At 40.2% G+C, this 11,779-nt stretch overlaps 1 protein-coding gene across 3 annotated transcripts; it reads right to left on the bottom strand.

Moving 5' to 3' along the window:
• Positions 1 to 2,087: 2,087 nt before the first annotated feature.
• On the bottom strand, positions 2,088 to 9,369 carry tdh (L-threonine dehydrogenase). 3 transcript variants are annotated; one of them, XM_031731958.2, is made up of 9 exons: positions 9,237 to 9,369; positions 6,302 to 6,496; positions 5,905 to 5,947; positions 5,728 to 5,798; positions 4,629 to 4,778; positions 4,369 to 4,541; positions 4,055 to 4,145; positions 3,387 to 3,656; positions 2,088 to 3,270 (listed from the first exon to the last, which is right to left on the bottom strand). In XM_031731958.2, exons 2-9 carry the CDS (start codon positions 6,486 to 6,488, stop codon positions 3,131 to 3,133), a joined length of 1,125 nt encoding a protein of 374 aa, XP_031587818.1. In that variant the 5' UTR covers positions 6,489 to 6,496; positions 9,237 to 9,369; the 3' UTR covers positions 2,088 to 3,130. The 3 variants fall into 3 exon arrangements, with proteins under 3 accessions (XP_031587818.1, XP_039455134.1, XP_031587817.1); XM_039599200.1 differs by lacking the exon at positions 9,237 to 9,369 and adding an exon at positions 7,817 to 7,874; XM_031731957.2 differs by lacking the exon at positions 9,237 to 9,369 and adding an exon at positions 7,275 to 7,291.
• Positions 9,370 to 11,779: the final 2,410 nt, after the last annotated feature.

Below are 11,779 nucleotides of genomic sequence, written 5' to 3'. Positions count from 1 at the left end.
CACATGAGTGTAAGTTAACTGGAAATCCTACCGGTTTTATATAGCTTTTTTGTTTTTTTGTAGCCCAGAATAAGCTTTACTTTTAATTCACAACAACAGAGAGTGAAAATGGGGCAAATATCGATTTCCATTTTCAAGCCCATAAAGCACAAGACTGCAAGCACACCTGGTGTTATTCACGAGAGTAGAAATCACATAAAACAAAAATTTGAAAAGGATTTGTACAAGGTGAGTTGGAGTAGTTTGAAATCCCACAGTTTTAAAAGCTTCCCCGAGAGTTTGTTGAGATTTTCAAATAAAAGATAAGAAACCTCCCAGCTTGGAGGTATACCTGCAGTTTTGCCGACACATATTAAGACTGAACAGGTGATCATTAGTGATGAGAGCTCATGAGAGAAAGATAAAAGGCAGCGCGCCTTCTTTCACTTCACTGGCATAAACTCCCCCTCTGTGCTCTTTTTCGCGAAGCACAAACTGCAAACAAAGCAAAGCGAGGTCACCTGGAACAGCTGCAGCAGTCACTGACACAGAGAAATATGAGACAGGCTATTGAGTGTGTGGAGGACACTGCTGTCCTCAGGGTTACAGTTTATGATCCCGTTTGTAAGGAAAATCCAGCAGCTCTGGTTTTATTGATGAGGAGGACACTTTTATTTAGGAGGTTTATTTCCTCTTTCTTCTTCTCCTGTAGGAGAACATCATCGACTATGTAAACTGGAGGGCCTATATTCTGCATTTTACAAGTTTTTGGTTGCTAATTAATTCCCATTTCTCTCAAATAATCAAGCAGAGAAGTAGTTTGGTGTGTCTCAAATTTCAAACTGCATTATTGTTTGAGATAAAATTTGTTCTGTCAAGATGATCCAATATTGCTTCAATAATGTTGAGGTCCGGGCTTTGGGGAGATCAATCCATGACTGATAGTGTTCCACGGTGTGTTTTTCTATCTGGTATGCATTTACTGCATTGGTAGAGTTTTCTATAGAATCAGCTAAAGGAATAGGAACAAATTATTTCTTAAATATACAATTTTTCAGATTCTGTTCATCTGCTGGAGATGGTTTTTCCTCTTTTGTCCTTCACTTGTCCATTTTCCTCAAATTCTTAAAGGCACACACCACACACCATACTGAGATATGCCAGAGTTTCAGTTAGTGACTCATTGGTAAACACCTTGTTGGTGCAAAAAATGCAATTTAATTCCTGCCAAAATGTGTTATATTTGATTCAGTTAAAGAAGTGGGAACAAACTGTTTTTTGACAGGCTGCTAGTGCTAGTTATGTGTAGAATTACACCGATTCTTGCTTTGAGATATGTGCCTTTTTTATGTCTTAATTTATAGGTCAGTGTTAAGTGGCTTAAACAAAAACAGCATTCCTCTGAAAATGGTCAGGTACAAGCACTTGACTAAAAATGAGTGAAAAAGCAGCCAGTGTCCAAAGAAAAGCTTTGAAAGACCTTCAGAAAGCTGAAGAACTGTTGCTCAAAACCTCTTTAAAAACAAGAACAAGAAAGTCTGGCTTCTTGGAAGCAAGATACAGTTGCCGAGAAGTGACTCAAGACTTTTTCATAGTATTATATCTCTGTTGCTATAAGCACAAGCTTTGACATTTCCACTATGTAATCTTTATATTCAGATCAGTAAAGAACAGATTTGAAGGTAATCTGATTGTCAGTTCTACATCTATCAACAGTTTAAGCTTTCAGCAACAATTGAGGCCAGCAAATGCATACTATAGTACACTTAACTCTGCTGTCAGTAACTGAAATATCCAAGTTCTGATCAACAGCATGCACAGCTCACAGGCCAATATGTCTGCTAGGGATCACTGATCTGCTTTAAAACAAATGGAAATGAATTCCTTTAAGACTTAACATCTCTAACATTCTTTACAGAGAAGGAAAGAGTTGTGTTCTCAGGACTGATGTGTTCACACTTGCTTCATCTGTGACGGGAGAACAGTCTGTACAAAAGTTTTTGGTATGGCAAGCTGCCCTCCTCGAGCCCGGTTTTTGAACTCACTACAGGTCAACAAACTGATGGTTAAATAAAAGGTGCAGAAAATTACCGGAAAAGCACTCACAGTTATGTGAATTATTTTTTGTTTTTTTATTGTCAAAGCTTGCTGTTTGAATGAACAGGCAAAACCTGCTAAGACATTCACATAGAAGACAATCTTCAGAGTTCCTTTTACAGAAATACAGTCTCATCCAAACTCCGATAAATGTAATTCATTTCCCTTTCATCTGAAAATTATCAAAGACCTAATGTTAAAAATGAAGTAACAAACACGGACAGCAACATGTGGAAAAAAAGAAAAAAAAAAAAAAAAAAAGAATAGAGTGCTAAGAAGTGCTCCCACATATTAAAACACCAACAGAATAAATAATTTGTCATGGAATACAAAGAAAAAACAATTCTTAAGAATCCCTGCACCACACTGCTTGAAAAAAACGGATGCAATGTATCAGGTATTCACCCCTGTAGGTGATTAGGCTCCTTGATTTGTGAGAGATTTTAAGATCCAACTCTGTCTAAAGTGCAACAAAGGATACACCTCGTGTACGAGTATACTCCTTGCTTGAGTTTGGCCCCAAAGCTTTAGGCCTAAAATTCCCAGATTATGGAAACTTAGCAGAAAAAAACCCCTTACCATTTGGGTTTTCAAAAGAAAAACAAAGAAATGCTTTCAGTTGTACAATGCAACATTCCCAATTTGTTAACTAGATTCCACAGAAAATATTGCAAAATTTTGCACAGTTCCTCAGCATGCAAGTTAACCTTTGTTTCATCTAAACACAGCTTCATGTTGATAATGTTGACACCAATTCAACTCATTGACTGCTCCTCACCCAAATCTCTAAAAAGAAAAGGGATAAAAGAGAGCAAAGCAGAGGTGGAGAGACTAGATTCCAGGGATGGGGGTGGGGACTTTCTAGTGCTCATTGACCATCACATTTGAGACAAGCCCGGCCAGTGGCAAGCACGAAGGACCCTGCTGATGTTACACAGAGAAGTGAGATGATGATGACTTACAGGCCATGTTTCTCTGTTCTCTTTGGTCAGTCTTTTACATTATGTACAAAAAAAACATTTTAAAAAAATACTACGATTGATGCGGCGTTGCCTCAGTTAAAACGAGCCATGCGTGTTTCAGAGCCAAAGAAGTTGAGCATCGTCTGAACGAGTTCTGGGAGATCATAATCGTGTTTCCAGGCCCAGTCTTTCCGTGCGTTGGAGTCATCAAAGTTCATCGGCCAGCTGTCGGCTGAAAAGGAACAGATTTACAGCATGTGTCAGTTTATCTTATGGGATTTTCACCATGAAAAAAATATCAAAGATTAATGAGAAATTTCCCCTTTAGGAAATCAAAGCCTTGCTTACCAATTGCCTGTCGTACAGGGTCAACCTCATATGTGACCTCCAGCTCAGGCATCTGCTTCTGGAGTTCCTGGGCCAGTTCCTCGGGGGTGAAGCTCATGGCGTTGATGTTGTACGTCCTCATGCTTAGTGTCTCAGCCGGTGCTTCCATTACCTCCAGCGTGGCACGCAGGCAGTCGTCGATGTACATCATGGGCAGCCGTGTGTCAGGTCTCAGGTTGCACTCAAACTTGCCAGTTTTGATTGCGTCGTGGAAAATCTGGACAGCGTAGTCTGGTCAGAGATGGAGAAACAAAAACAAAAAGAGCCTTGTTACAGAAATGCTGAAAAATCTAAACTTTGTTATACACTTAATCAAGAAAGTAACACATGCAGCATAATCAGAGTATTCCAAGTAAAATATTTGAGGAACATGCGGTTAAGAAAAGCTAAACTGTAATTAAAAATCAAACTGATAAGTGGATTTGGGTGTGGTGGCTGAGCAAAGAAGTGAAAATATGGAGACACCGGATTAAGTTATGCGCTGGCTTAAAAAAAAATAAAAAAATGCAACAAGTCATAACAACACTCTGAAATAGATCAGTTGCATAACAAAGTTGAGACCTGATAGCAGCACAGGAATAAGCAACCGTTAAAAGTGTAACCTTATCTGTAGTCTGAATCCGCCCTACCTGTTGTGCCACCGCCGGGCATGGAATCAGCAGAGATTATTCCAGGATAGCGTAGACAGCGGAAGTCCAGCCCATAACGGTGGTGGTAGTACTGTTAAAGAGCAGAAAGAACTCAACTATTTAGAGCAAGCAGGTTCTCAGATGAACTTAGATTTAACAGTCATCAATTGATGATAGATGGGAAAAACAAACAAAACAAAAAAAAAAAAACAACAACATTCACATGCACTGAGAATCATCAGTTTTCAGGACATTCTATGGTTTTGATATCAAGTTCGCCCATTAAGAGTTTAGATTAAACTCTGAGCTCTCACCTCTCCCATCAACTCAGCATGTACTTTGGAAACACCGTAGATAGTGCGGGGTCTCTGCACACACAGATCTGGCGTAGGGTTGCGGGGGGAACTGGGACCAAAGGCACCAATGGTGCTGGGGACAAAGAGACGCAAGCCGTGCTCTGCTGCAATGTCCAGGATGTTGTGAAGCCCTGAGAAACAGACAGCTAAACACTTAGCAAGTACCCCATGAAAACCTTTACACCCAAATGAGACAGATTAGTTACAAATTCACTTACCAGTGATGTTAACAGAGCGTGCCAAGGCCACATTTGCCTCTCCAACAGCACTGAGGAGTGCGCTATAGTGAACCAGCCACGTGATGCGGTTGTTCACCACAATTTCCCGCAGGTTCTTGTAGTCCAGGATGTCTGAGTAGATGAAGGGGCCTGATCCCGACAGAGATGGATAAGCATTGTAAAGAGTTTTGTTTCACTTTCGCAGTGACTGCGCTTGTTTGATGCTCCCTAGCCTTCAGTACAGGCTGCCAATAGCACACCAGTAGTTGATAATGTATCAGAGCATGTGTATTTGGAATTGGTATGTTCTCCATGTTCATAAACAACTTCTGATCATTGCTAAATGGTAGCAAAGTAACTTAAGACGTTTCAAATGTTGATTTAGAGAAATTTATTAACCCCCCCCCACCCCCCACCCCTGCAGGAAATTATGACACAACCTAAAGCATAAAGGAAAAATCAATATTAAAGCAAGCAAGCAAGTGGCTTTATTTGCTGACATCGTACTATTCAAATGTGCCCATTTCAGTCTGACGCAATAAGCTGTTATTTATTTCAAAAGAGTCACAACCTGTATTGCCAAATCCCTGACCTTTTTTTTTTTTTTTTTTTTTTTTAAGGCTGGCATTAGTCAGCAATGCACCCAAAAGAGGATCATCACACTGAAAAAACGACTGTCTGCACACTCTACAAATATTACAGTTGGACATGGCTTTTTCGATAACACCTGGGCTTTGTTGCTGTAAATTTAATGCCCTTAGTATCACTTTGCACAAAAGCACGATTAAGATAATCCATCATTTTAAAATGGTGTAAATGCATTATTTCTTCAGAAGAGGCTCCTAGTCAATCATTTACAATAGTTTCAGCACTGTCTGCAGCACATGCAGCAGAGTATGCATCACAGCTGAGTGGTTGGTAGTGCCCAGTTAAGATAAATAAATATATATTAAAAAAAAAGAAAAAGTTAAAGAAAAGGGCATAAATGTTCTGTATGTACTTGTATATGCTATGCAACGTAATCATTAAACACTGCTAACAGAGTATCTTTTGTGTATCTGAACTGTATACATTTCATGTAGCATATGAGTATACTCACCACTGTGAAAAACGCTGTTTGGAGGTTTCCTGATGTCAGATAGGATGACGTTGTTCTTTCCGTACCTCTTCCTGTGAAGGAACCAATATTACACAGTTTGCCTTATAATAAACTGTTGAACTGCAGTGTTAAAATTCATGCACTAATCATCATATTCGGAAAAATTAAAATCCTTACCTCAGCAATTTGGCCAGGCCTACACCGAGCTGTCCCAGGCCACCTGCAGAGGTTGGAAGGAGTTGGAAATATTATGAGTGATCTGAGGACACCACACACAAATCAGATGCGCAGCAGCTAATAAGTACTAGCGCTTAGTTTCCATGGAGACTGAAGTACCTCAGGAGGAGAGTGGCCATAAGAAAAAAAGGTCACAGCACTGGACGCCCACATTTTATTTTTTAATGGCATACCTCTCAGCTCTCATTGCCAAACTTGTCAGAAGCCCCGCTGATCTCAAAGGCCCAGAACAGTATATTTTCTAACCCTCAACCCTCATGCATTTTAAAATGGCCTTATTTTGTTAAAGCATTAGACTAAACTGCATGGCTGCAAAAGACCAAAACCTGATATGTACCTGTGATGAGCACCTTGGGGTGGTCTGTTTCTGAGAAGGACACAGAATGGAAGCTGGCATCAGAGGTCACCTGTCGAGGGGAGAAGCTGATGTTGCGTACAGCCACCGTTAAGGGCTGGCAGCCACAGCCTGGGGTGCTGAGTAACGCCTGCTTGGCCACCTTGCTGAAGAACCTCATGACAGGCATGTTGGTACCTGCAGGAAGGGAACAATGTGTCTGTTTACTTTTAGGTGACACTTTGGTTGGTAAATTCCAATAAAAAAAGGGGTCTAGCAGAGCTCTACAAATCTAATGAAAGTCAATTTGCATTTATATTTAATTAGACTCTGTCATCATTTGGTGACCTCGACCCGCAACATTTTTGTCATGAGGTTTTCGGCTCATTTCCAAGCCTCAAGCTCCGAGAGATGGACAAACAAGTTTTAAACGACAAAAGTGGCACTCGGAAAATTTTATTTTAATTCCCTTAAAAGTCAGATTGATCAAACGCATCTGAAAACACTGAGATTAGAGAAAGCATACCAAAAGCGAAAACACGTGGATTGCAACAAATGACATGCTAATGACAAGATGCAGAGAAAATGAGTGCAATGGAAGGATCAAAGCGCATAAAAACACCAAAACAGTCAAAGTTAAGCAAAACTTTAACGCAACATTACTTTAACTAATATATATATATATATATATATATATATATATATATATATATATATATATATATATATATATATATATATATATATATATATATATATATATATATATATATAAACATTATAAAACACGAACATTATAAAACATGAACACCACATATCTTTAGAAAGGTACAGAACTGCAGAAAAGTAAGCATAATGAGCCACTTACTATTATTCATGCAAAAATAGCACTAAATTTGATGAAATCTAATTATACTGTCGTTCATTACGGGACGTCTAGACTTTTACGCAACGCATCACTTCAGAAAAGACTTACCGAGGGTTCAATGAGCTTCCCAGTAAAAGAATGAACGGAGTTACTTGGGAGTATATATGTACTGCCCTGCCTTCAACGAGAGCCAATCAGGGAGAGAGGGCGTACAGCGGCATACAGTAGACTTGGAAACAGTGTTGGGAAGGTTACTTTTAAAATGTATTCCACTACAGAATACTGAATACATGCCCCAAAATGTATTCTGTAACGTATTCCGTTACGTTACTCAATGAGAGTAACGTATTCTGAATACTTTGGAATACTTAATATATTATCATGCTGTTTACAACTACATGAATGTCCTATTGCTGTGATTTATTACTGTTACTGAAGGTCCGCGGCTCCGAAACGTAGTAAAGGGACCTCTGGCTAATACGTCGGGTTCGTGTCGGGCTGGTAGCCGAAAACTAGCTTTACTTTGTTGTCTGGGTCAACTTTGCTTGCGGGAGACAGAGAGAGGCGTTGAAAGGCTGCTCCAACAGAACTTATTTTTCCGGAGGAAAACACGAACACAGTGTACAGTTGAGTCTTAATAGCTTACTTACAGCTGGGCTCCTCAGGCACTCTTCTTGGTTGCTGTGGTTATTATTATATTTACATGCTTCCAGCTCCCGTTTTTGCTCCGTGACAGCTCGGACTTTTCCTTTCTCTCCCTCCCTCGCTCACAGACACATCACGTGTATGGCAGTCCATTCTCGCTGCAGCACGGACTACACTGCCCATGAGGCTACATGCTTTAGAGCTATGCCTGTAGCATTCTGCCTTTTAGCTTAGCACAACAACAACAACAAAAAAGCGCTCTCTCACCCAGGAAACACGCAGAGAGAGAGCGCGTCACCCTGTAACCATGGCAACCGTAACGCTGCCGCCTGGAACAACAGAACGTAGCTGTCAAACAAACCCAAACAATCCTGACCCGCGACAATATGAAACAGGAAAGTACCGCCGTGTATTCCATTTATTTCAACAAAGTAACTGTATTCTGAATACCACCTTTTTAAACGGTAACTGTAACGGAATACAGTTACTCATATTTTGTATTCTGAATACGTAACGGCGGTACATGTATTCCGTTACTCCCCAACACTGCTTGGAAAACGGTGCCGAGATCAGGGTGGCATGGACTCAAAGTCGGAATGTGCTTTCATTTTGTTTGCCTTTATTTCCTTACAAATATATATTGAACTATAACATTATTAATAACAGAGATCACGATTTAAGCATAAAAATATTACTTTTGCGCAAAAGCACGCTCTCCCGCTCCATCATGCTTGTGGCCTATCCCCTTCTGATAGCATGTGCTGTTCAACATTGAGCCAACATCGTTTAAGGTACTCATCATATAAGCCCCCTGTTTAATATGGGCTCAGTCTGGCTCCCTCCTCTGCTGACATAGCTCGCCAAGATTCCTTTCTATAGGACATGCCGATCGTTTAATTCCTTAACGGCAGCGTAACTGATCTCCATACCCTCCAATGTGCAGCTGCTTTTCCACGAAGGCGAAACTGCTGCTGCTGGTGGTGGTGGACGAAATTCTGAATGAGAGCAACCACTATTTTAGATCCTAAATAATTTTCTCATTAAAAAAAGGAGACCCGTGAAAGGCAGCGGGCCACAAAGAGAAATGAACCCAGGCCAATAAGCCGGTGTGAAGCTGCTGGCACTTTGCCTGAGCTCAGCACGTCACTGTGACTTAGCAACCGGGTGCACTTCAGAAAAGGACTTTGCTTTGGTTTAAAAAAAAAAAAAAAAAGAAGAAGAGAGAGATGGTCTTATCGGGAAATAAAGGTTAAACACACAGGATTTAAAAAAGAAAAATGAAAAAAAGAGTGGAAGCACGAATTGATAAATTGCGCATAATTTCCCTAAAATTAATTTTAAATTTCCCTAGAAAAGAGGACTGATTAAAAAAAGGTCAGGTTCTTAAATGTAAAAGAAATCAAATATCGGGATCGGTGCACTCACCAGTTAACACAGCCACACACAAAAAGAAAGCTCCTCTGCGATTTGCGTCTTTTTGAGAATGGGATGCTGATTTCACGCTGACGTGATGTTCGTGTTATCTCCGTTCAGTGTTGCATCAGCTCAGTTGCGCCTTCAAACTATATATCAGCGACCATCTGTTTAAGGGGAAGCCGGCTTTCTCTCGGATTGGCGGAGACCCGGAGGTGCGGTCTTCTCTCGCAGACCACTCCCTCCGGTGGCGTCACCGACGCCCGGTCAGTCTTTGTGCATCCACGTAATCTGAGGCCATGCGGTTTATCCATTACTTAAAAATACCCGAGGCTGCACATTGGCAGGGGATGGTTAGACCGTGTCAAACGTGCACGCAAATACTGTGGCAAATACACGTTTACCATGACAGTCGTATTCACACGATGAACGTGGGCTCAAAGTCCAGCTTCAGATCAAGAGTGTCCACTCTAAATCGCAGGAAGTTTAGGATATAAGGCCCTCTCCTTTTCAGGCGACCAAAGAAAAGCGGGCAGTTGACGTGAAAGGCAGTTTCACAGAGTGAGGCGCTATTCTTCATCAGTTAAGTGGGTAAAAAGAGGAGTGGAGTGGGTTTAAAATGTGGTTTTCAATTTCCTTTTGGAAGCTGTGGCTGTGAATCTGCAACATGCAGTCAAATGAGATGAAAGTTAAAGTGCCTAAAAAACTGTGAGCTCGGCAACATAAAAGGGACTGAACTTCAACAGAGGGCAACAGTGGGGTAGATCATCACAGTATCCGAGAGAGTACTTTCCAGCAGGTAAGCGTCTTCATAAGTGAAGATAAGTATAAGAAATACTTTATTAATCCCAGAGTTGGGAAATAACTCTGTCTCAGCAGTTATCCTAGTCGTTTCTATTGAGAAAAACACAATCCAGAGAGAAAGTAGAGACGGTTTAGCACAAGGTGCAAACAAGTTATCAGTCACAAGAACAAAAAGGTCACATTAGATTTATGCCAAAACATACAAAAGTCCAAAAAGCTCTGCAAGATCAATCATATGTGCCAGAATGAAGAGAGGGGGGGTGGTGGAAAATTTTTATAACTACATGGGAATATGTACCAGTGTAGTAAAACACATTTCGCTATACTGAAAGTAAACAGTTCGAATGCGCTCATGTCTTTATGGATATGAATGGTGCATAATTTAGAAGTAGCAGACGTCTACGTAAAGCAAAACAAGGCGTTGAGCCCGATGCAGCCCTGCAATCAACAAAATTGAACGATTACAGGATGGACTTTAAAAGCCATTTAACACCAAATCCTTGGCTTCACTGGAGTTTTTGTGACCTGGCAAAAAAAAAAAAAAAAAAAAAATAGAAGCTCTCCAGCCTCTTTGATTCGAATCTAGATGTTTATCAGTGAACGATATGATGAATGCACACACTTTCTGTTTGACTTTCAGGTTTGTTTGCAGGAGATAGAGCCAAGCCAGAACGACTGATGACGTTGCTGAATGGAGCAAGCAGAGGGTGGGCTTAAGGTCTGCACTGGAATATGAGTGGAGCATGCGAGCACACCCCCATGCCTGTCATGACTGGGAAAGAAACAGCTACCTGAAAAACAAGTTGACCTGATCTTTGGCAAGAAAAACAAGACTTAATTTTCTCAAAAGAAAAAAAAAATCATAAATATATTTTTACTTTAAACTGCAGACTTGGATAACCTTCTAATTAACCTGCAATTCCAGGAAATGTGAGACAAACATGACACTTGATAGCTGTGAGGTTACATAGCTCAGTGTCACTACTAAAAATGGGAATCAAAGTCTCTTATAAACCAAGCTATAGTTTCTATCTAAAATATTACTTGATAATACACAAAATGCTCCCTTGTTTCAAGAGAATTTTAAGGGTTCCCTTGTGAGTAATAAACATAAAATTGGGGTATTGATAGACACAAAGACTTAATAATACAGACAGAAGAGTTGTGGCTGACCAGTAGCACTGTAAACACCAACTATAACACAGATATGTCTCCTTATGAAGCAGCTGACCCTTGGCTATTTTTTGCCCCAGTCGCCACATCAGATGATTGTGTCGTCACAGCAGTGGGAACATATTTCATTAGGGTGCTGTTTACTAATCTTCGGACAGACTGTCAAGGACAGGGTACATAACGTGGATATTTTCTATGACTTCTTTCTGGTATTTGGAACCTTTGGAAGGAAAAAAAAAGAAATAATACTGATATATTTAAAGCAGATTTTTGTCCACATGAAAATAATGCAACAATGACCCTAATATGTTTACATTAAAAAGTTGTCCTGTTGAGCCACAGACTGTATATAAAAGATGGACACACCCTCCAAGTCAATGTGTCAGTCAATGAGGAAATGCCTTATTGTGGGATTATTTCTAATGGCCAGCAGGGGGTGATGCTTTTTCCTGCAAAAGAAAGTCAGACAGTAAAAAAAGAGTATGTCAAAAACAAATGTACTATTCTCTTCATCTCTGAATTCAACAATAAACTCTTCCCTTCTGATTTTATTGTTTTTATTATACAACACTAAATGT

Source organism: Oreochromis aureus, linkage group 15, assembly GCF_013358895.1.
Source record: "Oreochromis aureus strain Israel breed Guangdong linkage group 15, ZZ_aureus, whole genome shotgun sequence".
NCBI classification, from domain to species: Eukaryota; Metazoa; Chordata; class Actinopteri; order Cichliformes; family Cichlidae; genus Oreochromis; species Oreochromis aureus.
This window is presented reverse-complemented; position numbering and strand designations above follow the sequence as displayed.

What these genes read in the sequence shown, in the direction of transcription:
- tdh (XM_031731958.2), bottom strand. Translation starts at nt 6,488, where the DNA reads ATGCCTGTCATGAGGTTCTTCAGCAAGGTGGCCAAGCAGGCGTTACTC. An exon ending in GGCCTGGCCAAATTGCTGAG is followed by an intron (nt 5,799 to 5,904) that starts GTAAGGATTTTA and finishes GTTCCTTCACAG; the next exon opens with GAAGAGGTACGGAAAGAACA. An exon ending in CCCTGTACGACAGGCAATTG is followed by an intron (nt 3,271 to 3,386) that starts GTAAGCAAGGCT and finishes GTTCCTTTTCAG; the next exon opens with CCGACAGCTGGCCGATGAAC.